General features: G+C 41.8%; 1 protein-coding gene across 1 annotated transcript in view; it reads right to left on the reverse strand.

Moving 5' to 3' along the window:
• The window catches only part of RAB13 (RAB13, member RAS oncogene family), a 999,793-nt gene that overhangs the window by 287,315 nt on the left and 696,406 nt on the right, over positions 1 to 16,072 (reverse strand). Inside the window, exon 4 of the mRNA XM_044079917.1 lies at positions 12,956 to 13,033. Within this exon, the coding sequence (XP_043935852.1) occupies positions 12,956 to 13,033 (78 nt within the window). The remainder of the gene's footprint in view (positions 1 to 12,955; positions 13,034 to 16,072) is intronic.

Consider the following 16,072-nt stretch of genomic DNA (forward strand, 5'->3'; position numbering starts at 1 on the left):
GGCTTTCTGTAAAACTTTGGGAATGAGGGGCATTGGGGGACAGACATAGAGGAGTCCCGGTGGCCAGTCATAAATCAAAGCATTCCTGGTTGATTCCCCCAGTGGGGGGATCAAGGCAAAGTATTTGCTTCATTTGTGATTGGCTGGGGATGCAAACAGATCGCAGCATGGAAGACCCCATCGGTCGGAGATCTGACTTGCCACTTACTGTTTCCGGGACCACTTGTAGGGACTCAGGCTAGACCTGCTGAGCTTGTTTGCCAGCATTTTGGAATTGCTGGGGATATGCATTGCAAGAAGAAAGCACCTGGAGGCTATCGCCCATTCCCAAACTCTCATGGCCTCTGCACAGCAGGTATGATCAGGTCCCCCCCACTTCTTGTTGATGTACCAGACTACAGCCATGTTGTCTGTCTGAATTGCTACAGTCCCGAGAGGGAGACGGTCCTGGAAAGCTTGCAACGATAGTAGGACTGCTCTCATCTCTAGGATGTTGATGTGCAACTTGGTCTCTGAGGGGGACCATGTGCCTTGGACCATGCTTCCCTGAAAATCACCCCTCACCCCAAAAGGTAGGCATCTGTGGTCACCATGGCTTGAGGTTGCGGTAGACAAAATTGTCTACCTAACAGAAGATCCTCAGACAGGAGCCACCAATTTAAGTGTGATGCCAGCAGACTCAATATATTCAGACTGAAATGGACACAGGGTGAAGGAGAGCCGACCACTGTACCTCCTGCATCCAATGAAGCACCCGCATGTGAAACCTGGTGAGGGGAACCAACTGAATAGTCGCCATCAACCCAAGGGCTTGAAGAATTAGATGGGCAGGGACACTGTCCTGATCCAGGAGGTGGAGAACTTGCTCCCGGATCATGTCTACTATGCGCAGGGAAAGAGCTGCAGTCTCCCATATGAAGAACGCCTATGAATTACATCCTTTGACACAGAGCAAGATGTGACTTGGGAAGGTTGACAGTAATGCTCAGATCGTGAAATAAACTTAAGAGTGAAGTCTGTGGCTAGGGAGATGAGATGCTTTGTGGACATGAGGAGCCAACTGTCCAGGGATGGGAAGACCTGAGTACCCTGCAGCCGGAGATGGGCTGCTACCAGTGCCACACATTTGGTGAACACCTGGGGGGGGCGGAGGTGAGACCGAAGGGCAGGGCTCTGAACTGATAATGACTGGCCCCCAGCCAGAAAGCACAGGAATCTCCTGGAGTGCCTGTCTATGTTTATGTGATTGTACATATCCTTGAGATCTATCGAGCACATCCAATCGTCCTTGCACAGGAGAGAAAGGATGGACTGAACAGTGACGATCCAGAACTTTGACTTCTTGACAGATAAATTCAACTAGCTGAAGTCTAGAATGGGATGCAGGTCCCCTGTTTTTTTTGGGCACTAAAAAGAAGCAACAGTAAGTACCGGATCCTTGTTGCCCTGTTGGGACCCTTCTGGATGGCCCTTTTTGGAAGGAGGTTATGCACCTCTGTGAGAGCTAACTCCCTTTGGTGGGGTGGGATGTCCGAGAGTGACTTTTGGATTGGAGGGGGGTGAATGGAGGGTATAAAGTATCCCCCTGGACACAATGGTTAGCATCTACTGGTCTGAGGTAATAGCAGCCCAAGCCATGTGGTGCAAGGAGATACAACCCCCGACTGCCTCCGGGCCCAGACAGTTGAGCAGCACTTCAGGAGCACTGTGGGGGCTTCTCTGAGAAGGGTTCTTGGAAGCCTTGATTCTGTGGATCTCCTCTGCCTCTGGGGTGGCGTTCTCAACCAAATCCCCTTCCCTGGCCAGAAGAGGAGGACTCCTGAGGAGCATCCTGGAAGGAAGACTGCTTCCTATTGAACCATAGCTTTTTACTATCCCTCTGAGTCTTAGAGAAGGAACGTTGGGGAGTAGAAAACTTGATCCCCACTGTGGAAAAGATCTTTCCCTCCTGTTCACTGTGGGTCAATACTTCCTGGACCAAAGAGAGTAGATCCATCAAATGGGGCACTGATAAAGGATGCCTTGAAGTTGTCCACAAACCCGCAAAATGAAGCCAGGCATGGCGCCAAATAGCAATGCCTGTATCCACCATTTGTGAGGTGGCCTCAACCGTGGTTGAGATCAGCCTTATTGAGGTATTACCAAGAGAAGTGAGAGTGGACAGCTTCAGAGAAACCAATTTAAGGCTCTCTGAAGGCAACAACTCTGAAAGGGAAGAGGAAAGTTCCGATACCAAATCCCTTTGAAGCTGTGTGAAATGTGCCATATAATTTGTAGTCCACATTCCAAAAGTAGCTGAGGAGTACACACACTTCTCAAAACAGTCAATCACCAGTGACTCTCTATTAGAGGGATGGACCACAGAGCACTGTTCCACAAGCTATTTCTTGGTGGCTGTGACAATCACAATAGCATCTACTGGGACACCCTTATTCCAGAAAGGTTTGTCTTTGGGAGGACTGAGAAACTCATCCACCCTCTTGGGGACCGGTTCGACTGTGTGCGGCTCCTACCACACTCTGCTGGCAATGAGCTGGACTAACTCATCCACAGGGGGAGACACTGAAGAGGAAGATGGGCCTTCCCCAAACCCCTTCAGGAACATGGATTCCTCTGAGGATGGGGTGGGGGAAGACCGCCCTGCTTTTTCAGGATCTGAAGTCTCCAAAGGACACTTCCTTGGACGGTAGTCTGGGGGACCCATCTCCTTCCTCGAAATCCATGTCCTCCACGAGGGACTCTCAAGGGGAGTCTACATGCCTCCTCTTGCATGTCCTCTTCCGAGGAGGCTCCTCCACCATGGGTTCTGGGGAGGATTCGGAGGAGGAGGGTACACTATGGGGGGTAATGCCCTTCTGAAGGCGTTCCCTGGGGGGTTGACCCCGGACCGATGATGAAGGTTACCACCCAAGAAGGAACCAGGCAGGGGTGGGTCCAGAGTCGAGGAAAAGGATGCCAACCAACAGGAGATGGTCCACTCACCCAGAAGGCAGACAGACTGGACGAAGCCCCATCCTCCTCCCTGCCTGTAATGACCAACTGAGGTTGGAGGGGAGATCCAGGCACTGTACCAAAGTCCCTGTACTATATCGCTCCCAAGCTATCCAGGGCAGAAGCCCCCAAGGAAAGGGAACAGCCCCCTGGTAGCCTTCAGGTATCTCTCAGGTCCAAGGCAACACAAGCCCCAAAGGCAAGGGGGCTGAGCCAGCCAGGGACCCAGGCGGCGTGAGAGTGGGGGCACTACTCAACACTGATGGCCTCTCCTTAAGCAAGCTCTGACCCAGGGGCACTGAACTCGCAGGAGTCAGACGGAGAGGATTTCTGAGGTGGGTGAAGCTCTCCTTGGCAAGTGGCTAGGGGACGGAAGCAAGCCTAGTTCAATTTGGGCTTTGAGAAAGCTCCTCATCACCTGTTCCATATCAAATGGGAGCAAACTCCTAGCAGACTGGGAGGAAACTGAAGAATGGCCTGAATGAGCTGAGTGCCTGCATTCCCTGGAGGACCTACTAGACATTCTCAGGTCCGAGACTCTGGAAGTGGCCGGTGGATCCGAAGACCTAGTTCAATCCGAGTGTACTAAGGGCCCCACAGATGGATCCATCAAGGTCATTAGAGCTATGGAGGATTTTGATCCGATCAGATATGAAGACCTCCGAGTCTCTGAGGATCTGGATCCGAACGGGGGAGCTGAGGTTCTTGATGCCGAAGACCCTGAAGCCAATGCCTCAGTGGCTGGACTCAGATCCAGGGCACAGGAATCCAAGAGCCTCAGACGTTTAGCAGGAGAGTCCAGAGAGGAAGAGGGCTTCCTCTTGTGATTCAACAGGGCTTTGGAGTGGGAGCCTGAGAACCAAGGGACCCCCTTTAGCAAGCCCTTTAAGGAGCAATCTGTTCCTATGGTCTATGAGAGCCCTAGGGTTGAACCCTGCACAGATATTGCACACAATCTTTAAATGAGGCTCTCCTAGACAGTAGACGCGCTCCTCATCTGTGACAGCAGGACCTAACTTCTGACAGCATGAGGAGCAACATCTGAAGGCAGAGGGTTTGTCAGCCATGACCCAAACCTAAAATACAAACCCTCCAACACATACACAAACATACAAGGGAAAATAAGTAAATAAAGTAAAGAAGGAAAAAGGGCGGGAAAAACCCTAATGGCCAGCAAACAAACTAATTGGGTGGGGCCTACTACTAAAACTAAGAAAAAATTATAGTATACTAACTACACTTACTTATCTGACTACTGAAGCTTCAGCTGCAAGGAACACGTCTGTTCACTAATCGCAGCAAATGAGATCGGAGGATTACGGGTAACAGGAGTCCTGGGAGGGGAGGAGCTCGAGCTCAGGAGCCATTGCTCACTTTGGCGGCTCGGATCTGAGGGGTCGGATCCAAGACCCATCTTTGATCAGTAATGACACGGACAGCATCGGATCATTGATTTAACAGCAAAGAGAACAAAAATATTGTTTATTTATGGGCAAAGTGTTTTTTAAAGCAATGTTTATTTTGAAACACCTTTTTTGTTGCAAATATATAATATAATCATAATGATTGGTACGCTTAGAAAACAAATCATAGACTTCTAGTATTAATGGACTACACATCAGATACTAATATATATTTACTGACTCCAAATCACCATTTACAATAGCCAATATAATAATACTGGTTCAAAAGCCTCCCTGTTTTAACATCTTATAAACCATTTTGTTTTGACATATTCTTTCAAATTTCTTTAATACATGCACTTTTAACGCAGTGCTCTTTTTTATAAAATAAAATAAAAAAATGGAAAAAACATTTAACCAAAGACCCAAAGACATGGAAAAACTATTTACAGGGTACAAAAGGGCAAATAACTGTTAGTGTACCATTACATTTTACTCAGTCTGCTTGAGGCACCCCTTTTGCGGGTCATTTACAACTGTCCCCATTCCTTCCATTCCTTTTTTTTTTACACCCTTCTACTGCTTACTATAGATCTTCCAGTTCATCTTTTATCATAGCCACAGCATAATAGTTTTTACCTCATCTGCAACAGGGCTAGCTACCCATCAGTGTGAATATTGGCTCTAGGCGATGGTCACTGTTGATTTGATACCCAAACCCCTGGTACAAAATGGGAACAAATAATGCAAGGCAGATACATCTACTACAGCACTAATGAGTTCCAACATCTACTGTTATGATAAGTGCAACATACACAGCTGTACTATGTTCATCACTCTCATTGCTGCAGTAGCCTTTGTCTACTTGGGTTGATTACTAAAGCTTAGCCAACCCAAGAGGAGGAAGGATAAGAATCCAGGAGCCCATGGAGACTGGGCCTACTAAAGACAGTCTTAGATCTGGAAAAGGAATCTGTTATGTAATGCTTTGTAAATATATGTACAGAGGACCACGAAGTTGCCTCTAGAAGACTTCTATGGTCCACCTCTTTTTACTATGCCATCAAAGAAAACAAGGCTACTTTAGAACTTAATCCTGCTGAAATGATTTACAATAGTGGAAATAACAAGAAAAGATAATAAAGAACAGCCAACTGGAATTGTCCAAACTGACACAGGTTGTCCTTTTCAGTCACATACTAGGAATCACAGTTGTACAGCTTTCTTAAAGGACTTAGTACTGACAACATAATACCAGAGCTGCAAAAGCATGACCAGATTATATAGAATCTATTCTCATGGTCATTCAAATTCTGAAAGAAATAATAGAGATAAGATGGCTAGACTCAAGGAATACTTTTAAAGTAGTACGGGTATATATGGGGGATTTCTTTCTAAAGATAACTCTATATGTATGGAAAAGCAAGATGTTTAACCCACCTCCATGAATGGCTGCAGCTCAGATAATCTCTTTCAGATGTCAGAACAATACACCAGTTAGTATACCAAAAAATTAACCAAACACAATCAGAAAAGCTGGTTCAAATGGACTTTTGTAACAAAGAATAAAGCTCCCATTAATTAATCTGAGAAGCATGTGACACTACCAGAGGACTTCCAAGATGGATGCACACTGAGTAATGACTTAATTTCAGCTATTCCAGTACGAAAGCAAACTCAGAAGAGTGAGCCAGTGACTTTGTCTTTTTGGCTAAATTGCAGTTACTGGCTAGTAAATGCACTGCCTGGATGCCTGAAAAGAAGAAATTTAGAAAACATTATGAGAAGACACTGGCTGTGAAGAATCCTGCAGCTGTCCAGCTAAAAGGAGTTCAAGCTCCAGCTTTGATGCAAGATATGACTTTCAGTAATCTAGAAGAAAAATAAGTCAAACATGCTCAAAGCTGATTAAAATAAATGAAAAACAGAAGATGTATATCAACACAAATAAAAGGCTAGAAGAAATGGGAGAAGATATTCAGATGAGCTAAAAAACTGCAACAATTAGGGGTTGAAATAAAGAAAAGGATGGGTACGAGAATGCTCAAGAAGAGATGTTTTAAAAACTGGTAGAATTACAGGACATGGCATGAAGGGAAAACCTGAGTTGTTCTGCTTTACCAAAGAAACTGGAAGGAACAGACCGTATTAATTTTATGAAAGCACGGATAAGCAACTGGATTGGTATTCCACAGCAGGAGTTGTTAATTGAAAGGGCAGGCTGTGTGTATGCTCCAGACCTTGCCATGAGAAAACAAACAAGACCTTTATTAGAAAATAATAAATCCTACTAGCAGAAAGAGTTGAATCTGAGAAAACTGTCGCAGAAGGGCAGTGTAGTAAAAGAAGGAGACAGTAAAGTGTTTGTGGAAAATGATTATTCATTGTACACCAAGCAGAAGAGCAAATTTATTTCAGAAATCAGGAAATGCCGAGAGGCAGGTGTGAGATTCAAGTTGCTGTATCCAGCTATCTTAAGAATGTTTTTTCCTGAAGGATCAATGTAATTTTTTGAGGCAAAACAGGCTAAGAAGAAAATACAAACATTTGTCCTACAAAAAGTGTATTCCGAAACACATACACACAACACAAGCACACCTAAAAAACATCAATCCACACACATACACTTCTAATCCTACAACTAACCCTACACTAAACTGTACATACACTACTATCTATCCACTTACCTTAACCCAAACCCTAACCCTAACCCTAAGGTCTGTCACTATCGCACACTCACCTAACCCGCCCCTAACCCTAATTCACCTAACCCATGCCCTAACCCTAATTCACCTAACCCATGCCCTAACCCTAAACTCACCTAACCCACGCCCTAATCCTAACAACCACACAATCGCACACTTACCTGAATCCGACCCATAAATTTCCATCACAGCGCTGAAAATAGCGAAGCCACAGAACCAGCCAACCAAATTCTTTCTCTAGGAAAGAATTTAGTGTTCTACAGCTTAGCTATTTTTAGCTTTCGTTCAAAACAGGTCAATATCAGAACATTCGAAGTTTTAAAACTTCGATGTTCTGATATAGACTCCCTGCCTACACACTGTTTTTTTTTTATTTTTTAATTTAGTATTTTTTTTTTTTTTAGTTTCGAAGGTTTACAACTTTGATCACTAAAGTTCGATCTTTAGTGATTCGAAGTTTTAAGCCTTCACGATTATAATACAGACCCGAACATTCCCAACCATGGGATGAAACTGCATTTGCTTTCCAGGCCTGTTCACAAGGAGCCCTGGTGCAGAATTTTCTTGTCTGTTTTGAAAGAAGGCAAACGTATCTATTTTGAGGTCTTACCCACAACTGGATTCATTCTTGGTAGACCCTCTAATTCAGTTATTAGTGTGAGTCTGTCCTGGTCCTGCTCAGCTTGTTTGCCAGTACATTTTGCTTTGCCAATATGTAAGATTTTTGGAGGATTATACAATATAAGACCTTATTCCCCTATGTTTATGTCCAGATTACTGCAGTATAGTCTGTGATCAAAATGCAGTGGTCCCAGGAACCACAGGTCATGAAGAGTTTCTACATCATGGACCACAGCTAACATCTATTTGACATTTATTTGCTTTGGCCTGTCGGAACTGCCCCACAAGTCTCACACCTTTACTACAATAGAAACTGCTCCCCCCAAAAAAACAGGTGTTGTACTGCCTCCATTGATGCAGTTCTTTCTTGATATAGCCCAAAACTTGGAATCTGAAAATCCCAGAGAATGAGAATGTTGGGTCCACATTTTTTTATACATTGAATTTTTCTCATAAATAGGTTATGGTAAGAGAAATCATGAGAATCATGGAAATCATGAACCCTAGAATCATGACAGAGTCTCTGGCTGAAGTCTCAAACTGATTGGAGAAGATCAGAAAAGTTTCTAAATTCCAAACTCTAGCTTTACTCCGTAGCATATTGCCTACTCCGAGGTGATCTCTGCCTAACATATAAAGCTATGTCAAACCCAGAGCTGTTGGACATGCTACACCTAAAGAAATCCCAATCCCTCCGAGCTACACGCTCTAGGGACTTAAACCTTGTCACCACAATAAACAGGACACGCTGGAGGTATAGATTCCTGTTCCAGAGACTTCCCATACTCTGGAACAGACTGCCTATCTATGTCAAACAGAGCTTCTCATTAGCACTTTTCAAGAAAAATCTTGATGATTGGATGGGTAATAGGAAATTCACCCCGGGGAACACTTCTGTGGTTCTGCTTGACAGGAGCACAGGAAAATAATTTTCTTGGGTGGCAAAAGCCAGGGTACCTTTTTGGCTAGGTTTGTATAGGCTATATATATATATATATATAGCCTAGTACCTACCTATGAACCTAAGAAAAGGATCAACTAACATTTGACTTGGCTACTGGTGTCATTCCAAAAGGGTCCAATACTTGCCAGACTGGGACAACATGGTTGACAGGACACACTGCTTTGCCAGGAATGGTCTTTACCTGTCACCTTTAGTCTTTTGGATATTGGCCGCAACATTATCCACCCTATAGTGCCTTTTTTTAAGCATTGCCAAACAGACAAACCTTCTAATATAACAAAAGCTACTAAGGATAAGCGAAAGGTGTTACTGATTAATTATCAGGAGTGTCAACAAGAAACTGCACTCCCGAGAAGCTCTCCTCACTCTGTGAATAATGACAACTGTGCAGTTATTGAAACATGGTTCATAGTCAAGGAAAGCACCATGGCAGTGTATGGCTATAATGCCTTTCATATGGTCCAATGGCTCACTAAACATAAAAGAGTAAAAGGATGTTTCTGCCTACATAATGGATAAGCACACTTCATGGCTGGTCAAATAATGTGACATGCTTGAGATACTCCATGTCCAACTAACCTGCTAGTTACATGTCCCCTACCATAAACCAAGAAACCCAGACATCTTACCTGAAGTTACTAGAATCACTCACCATCCAGCCCAACAACATACTCATGGGTGAGTTTAGCCACCCCTCCATTAACTGGGAGGCATACATGACCACTAACATGCAGACCCAAAGATTTCTTGACTTTGTAAATTCAAATGCCCTGGAGCAGCTAGTTTGCACTCTCACTAGGGGAATAAATATCCTAGATCTGGTACTCACAAATATGGGAAAGCTTTGCCCTCACTGGTAAGATCAGATCACAAAGCAATATTCCTTGAAATTAAGGTAAAACTAGTCCCCCTACCTAACCCCAAAAATGTTAAGAACTTCTCTAAGGTAAATTAACCCCTTTTAAGGGACGCCACAGCTTATTTCCAAGCTCCCCCAAATCTAGAAAACACAGAAACCTTTGAAAAGGTGTATACAACAGCCCTGTGCAACCATACAAACAACTGCACAGAAATGACAATACCAGACTGAAATAAACCCAGGTCAAACAGCAAATACAAGTCATCCTGATGGAGCCCTGGTACTACTATGTTGTACAACAAAAGAAAGAAAATCCTGTTGAGAAGTAAGACGGAATGTGCACAACAGAACAATAAATCCCTCATTAGTCTAAACAGTGAATCAGGGAACTAGTCAAAACTCTGAAGACAGATTTTGAGTCAACAATAGCCTCCAAAGATAACAACAGACATAAGGCATTTTTCAGGTATGTCCGCAACCTTAAGGGCAACACCCAAAAATGTGCTGAACTAGTTGTAGATGGCATCACCTATACTCAGTCAGAAGATATAGCAAATTTGCTTGATGACAAATTAAGCTCAAATTTCACCTCCCCAACACAGTCAGTTCTCGCCCAAGAAATACTCTCCATCACTCCACCATGAATTATCACCAAAGTACAGGTTGCCACTGCTCAGTTTAAAGCTAAAAACACAGATTCAATTCAGGTTGCCTTAAACAGTTTAAATCAGGACTTTATCAGGCCCATTAGGATTTCTACTTAACCATAGCCTCAAGACTGACTTTGTCCCAACTGAGTAGAGGACAGCAACAGTCATCCCTCTCCATAAAGGAAGTCCATCTACTAACCCAGGAAATTACAGACCCATAAATTTGATTAATCTTATATGTAAGGCCATGGAAAGAAAAATCATGGACCTGATAAATAATGACCTCCAAACACTGAATTCAACCAAATTCAACTTTGTCAAAGCCAGGTCATGCCTACTGAATCTGGTGGATATCGTTGAGAAATTCACTAAGGCCACTGATGAGGGTAAAACTCTAGACCTGGCCAAGGCATTTGGCACAACTCCCCATTCAGGCATTATAATTAAACTCACAAAACTGGGCATAAATCCCTACGTCACCAGACAGACAGACACTTTTCTCAGGAACAGGACACATGATTAAAGTGGGTGTATCCAGATCCAGCAAGAGTCCAGTTACTCAAGGTGTGCCACAGGGCTCAGTGCTGGGACCACTCCTGTTCAGAGCATACTTCTCTGAAATCAAAGCTGATGTGGAAGGCCTCTGGATGACAAAGCTTCTGACGACTGCATGTAGGGGGCAATCACTGAATCTTCCAATGATGTAGATATCCTTCAAGAAGGTCCAGATCAGACAAGTGACAGGTGCCAGAACCATGACCTAAAACTAAATGTGAAAAAATGCATTACCATACCCTTTCGGAAGTGAAATATCCCTGCAAATTACAACAGCAATATTACACATCTAAGAGTAGTCAGAGGTGAGAGATCTAGGTACACAGATAGACAGCAGCCTGAACTTTGACTAACATGCGTCCACAGTGGTGAGGCAATCCTTCTATGCGGCACAACTTATAAGTAAAGGCATGGCATCCGTATCCAAGGAAATTATAGTCCTGCTGTACTCGGCCCTGATTAGACCAATAATAAGAGTATAATGCGCCATTTGGCATGTACTTGACTAGGCACTTACAGCAGCTGGAGTGACCTCAGAGGTTCCTCTCAAAGAAAATACAGGGTGTAAACAACATGTCTTATGCAGATAGACTAAGTCATATTCCTTTACTCTGTTTCTTAGTGACTACTAAGGGGTGACCTATGCCTGACCAACAGGCCACTCACAAATCCCATCCTGATGGAGCTGCTACACATCCACAAGTCAAGCAGCATAAGGGCCACCCAAACTAGGGATCTAAACTTAGTCAGAAACTCAAACAAAACATGCTGGAAAGACAGATGTGTCTCAGAGATTGCTCCTTCTTTGGAACAGGCTTCTTATTCATATAAAGCAAAGCCCTTCTCTGGCCCTTTTCAAATGCAGTTTGGATCAATGGATGAGGAATCACAATTCACACCTGGGGTAGTGCTTACGTCCCTTATGGACAGGGTCAATCAGTAAGATATTCAAGACACTGGCACAAACCCATACCATCCTCTTGCCCTTGCAGCCATATACTGTGTAAAATCGGGTTATACTGGCTAGGTCTGTAAGGCTCTTAAGCTGCTAGCCTAGTAATTTCCTATAACTTATGAATTCATCCACCCATTTGCTGGATGTCCTTGTTTCTTCTTGCCTTCTTCCTTCCTATCCCAAATCTTTTTCACCAGAACATCTTCTGTTTTTCTGTATATGTGCCCAAACCACCGTACACTGTTCTCTTCAATCTTTTCTGCAACTGGAGCTACATTGCCTTCTGCAAGATAATTCAAACTCAAAACTATGAAGGCAAAATTATGATTTATTTGATAGCAATTCCTTTCCACCAAAGTATTAAATTCAAGTAAGCCGGGAGACCACACACAAGAAAACGTAACCTAAAAAGTGAAGACTTGTCTGCTAGATTGCATCACAAGGTCTAGACTTTTCACATTATCCTCTACCAAAGGTGATAACTTTTCTGTGGATTTAATGTAGAGCCTCACTGTAATTATAAGAACTGTGGGACAATATGCACAGTCAAAAATTTGCTTTCTTTATTATATGCTGGACAAAGCATAAGAAGACATTGCAGCAGCTTTTGTTGCCTACCAATCTGTTCTTTCACCAAAAGCAACAGATGGGTTAAAAGAGAGTAGACTTCCCACCCTACTATCTAACCTTAGTCACATGAATTCCAATTTAAATATTATTTAAGCCTGGTTCTGGACCAGTTCATCAGCATGAGTTAACCACGCATAATTAACAACCTTGTTTTATCTTTTTATTTTATTTAAAGACCATAATTAGTACCAACACTCAGTATAATGTATTCTTTCAGAAAAAAACAACCTTTGCCTTCTATTGCAAATGTTTTATTTCTTAAGCAGGACTATATAAGATTATCTTCTGTGACATGAAAATATATCTATATGCTACACTTTGCTGTAACAGCCATTTCTTACAGTCACATTTACCTTGATAACAGTGGAATTACTCGATTTTTCTTACAGTGTATTTTTTGCTTAGTTATAAAGACATCCAAAGGCAAAACATAACAGAAATGTTCAAGACATTTCAAGATATTGCATCTTATAATGAAATTGTTTATCAAAAAGTGTCAGTACAGATGCTTAACTTCTGATGCATAAACTCTGGATTACAATCCTGAAACAGGGAAAGCAAACAAATGGAGCAGTTTCTTCCTTCAGATAAAAATAAAACATAAAACATGGCATGTACTTACCTCTCTAATGCTTTTTATCCAGTTCTGGATATTTTCAAATGATTTTTCATCTGTGATGTCATAAACAAGAATTATGCCCTAATTTAAAAAAATAATAAAATGGATTAGTTTTAACAATATTCTCAGTTAAAAAATGTATTCACTTTAATTAACTGGATAGGTGCGCTGCTCAAAAGTGACATTATTTCAAATACATTATGACAGATAATTTGCATCAAACTACAAACAGCAAAGTACATGCAAATCTGCAGCAAAAAAAGTGTATAAGCAAGATAAAAATCTTTTGGTAAACTGTTTCAGATGTACAATTTAAAAAATATACATATAAAGGTTCATGTGCTACAAAGGTTAAAGTCATAATTAATTTACTATGCTTTATCTCATCTCTTTTACTCAACATATGATTAATGACCAGTAAATCACCTACAACTGCATTCCCTAGAAGCAATGCTGAAAATGTCACCAAATAATCTCAAACAACTCTCCTGCAGGTATGGGGGGGGGGGGTAAAGTCTCCTGTACCACCCCCCCTCACACACACCATTTTCTATAAATACAAACTCTAAAAATGCAATTTTTTTTTGGGGGGGGGGCGTAAACCTTATCTTTTCTTTCTTACACATTTTCCCTGTGCTCCAGTTCCTGCAAAGTCACAGCACAACATGTACAACAAAGCCATCTCCAACATACTGAATGTAATTTTTCTCCTTTGACATTTTGTGACATGATGCAAAACTATGCAGTTAACTGCAGTATGTCACAAATCATGAAAAAACAATCACTCCACCTGGGGCTACCACCACCACACTAACTTCTAACATGTCAGATACAAGCTTTCAGGATGCATGATAAACTCCGTTATTGGTGTTTAAATAAAAAACGTACAGTTAACTAGGAGAATAACTTTACTAATTAAAGAACAATTCTAAAAACACATTTAGACATACAACTTAATCTGATATACTTTACATTGTTGACCACTTTGAGAATTTGCCTTTTTGGTGTCTTTCAGAGCTAAGAACTCCCATTTGTTTCCATGTATCTCTACAAAATTCTTACACACTGCACAGCTACTTCCATTCATTATATCCCTAATGTTCTCTCTAACTGAATTTCAAATTTGCATGCTGTATTTCCTATGTAATGGATGTTAAAGGAGCACAAAATATTATATAGTAATTTACCCAGCCCTGTCATACTGAGGGCTAAGGCCCTGACTATGACTCAAGTGACCTATGTTCTACTAATGGCACAGACAGTTGAGGGAGCAGGAAAGGGTACAATGACTTTGAATGGCCATTGCCACCTCACTCAGCTTAGGGGGAGAGAAGTGGCAAGGCTTACCACATTGGCAAAACTTGCCAGTGAAATAGATGTCTACCCATTGAATGGACAGCACTGCCTTATACTAACTGCAGTGCACATACTGCTGAGGCATAGATAAGAAGAGTCTCCTCCCTTGACTAAGGCAACCACTGCAAGTCAAGCAGGTTGCCTGAGAGGAAGAATAATGTGTGAAGAGGAGTTCAACTAAGACTGAGCATCTGATCTGCTCCCTCACACTAACACTTGCCTCCCAGGAGTTGGAATAAAATGGGCTGATAGGACTCCCTGGGCCAGAAACGAATGGGTAGAAGGGCTCTCACCCAAGCCCAGAGAAGCCTGACTCTCACCTGTGGGAAGAGCAAAGAGGCCAATTGGGCACATACAGGGAAGACACTAGATCATGTTCAGTGGAGCAATAAAAAATGTTAAATACTACTGCATGCAGCACTTTTAAGTGCTCAAGATGCAATATTTGTCAGTATGTTAAGTCTGAAGTTACATGACTCATTAACAATGAAAAAACATCAAATGAGCTCGTAAATTATCAGGAATATAAGGATAAGACACAAACAGCTTTTAATTTAAACTATAATAGACTGATACCCAAAATGAATGAACATAGTTGTGCCTTTAACTGTATTTACCTTGGTGTTTCTTTTCCTTGTCTTATACTTCACATTCCTGGAATATTTTTGGATGTCTAAATGCATTTTTAAAAAATATTTTTAATTAATAAATAAAAGTTGGTTACTGTTTATTTAAACTTGCTATTTAACTCAAGTAACCGAAGGATAGTAGCTGTTGTGATAGCAGTTAAGTTAAATAAAATCTGGTCCACATACTGTGACCTTTATAAGCTATTTCCAAAGCTGCTGAATTTTGTTACCTCTTAACAAATACTCTGTTCAATCATACTACCTGCCCTGCTGCTTGCATAGCTAGCCCTTAATTACACAGCCTCTTATCATTTTCTCCCACCTTAATAGCTGCACTGCAACACTCAGAAGTTAAACCTTCAGTCTACAACTACCACCTTGTCATTATTTTCAATTTACTAGTCACCTCACGCTATCCCTATAACATTAGTTATATTTCACTCACATCCTGTAAAGATACTTCTACTGTTGCCATTATTTACTTCCCTTCATCATTACCTGTAAATCTACTTGCACTGCTAATGTATTTACTTCCTGTCATCTCACTGCCAGAGCCTTTATTCATTACCATCGTAATACTTACTCCATTTCCTTATCTGATCACATCTTCTGTAGCAACATGTCTTTAGTACATCTTTTACCAATTTCATTCCTCTTACATCTTTTTCTTCGTCTCTTCTCCACTCAACAGGTCTGCTGACAACTCCTAATCTAATGCCTACTAATAATTACCTTGTTATAAAAATCCCTGTCTGGTGGACCTGTCAAATTAAAATATATTCAAAACCACACACACACACACACCAATACATTTCTTCTTTTTCATCATAGTTTTAATCCAACCATAGACAGCACTATTACAAATCCTTAATCCATTTTCTTGACTATTATACTTATTTTAAGTGGTGACAAAGAATCTAATCCAGGTCTTCCCTCCCCACAACCACCCCAGTCTACAAGTACTAAATGTATTAGCACTGACCATGGAAGTATAGCCAACACCAATAATACCTGGTCGAATCTAAACCTTTAGCAACAAAAGATTACTGTCATCACTGAAGTGTGGTTCAAGGATAATTTCTGAAGTGCTACATTATTTATACAGATAACTGGCCTGACAATTGTAGAGGTGGTA

The sequence above is a fragment of the Protopterus annectens genome, chromosome 8.part0 (genome assembly GCF_019279795.1).
Source record: "Protopterus annectens isolate FY-2018-M chromosome 8.part0, PAN1.0, whole genome shotgun sequence".
Lineage (NCBI taxonomy): Eukaryota > Metazoa > Chordata > Ceratodontiformes > Protopteridae > Protopterus > Protopterus annectens.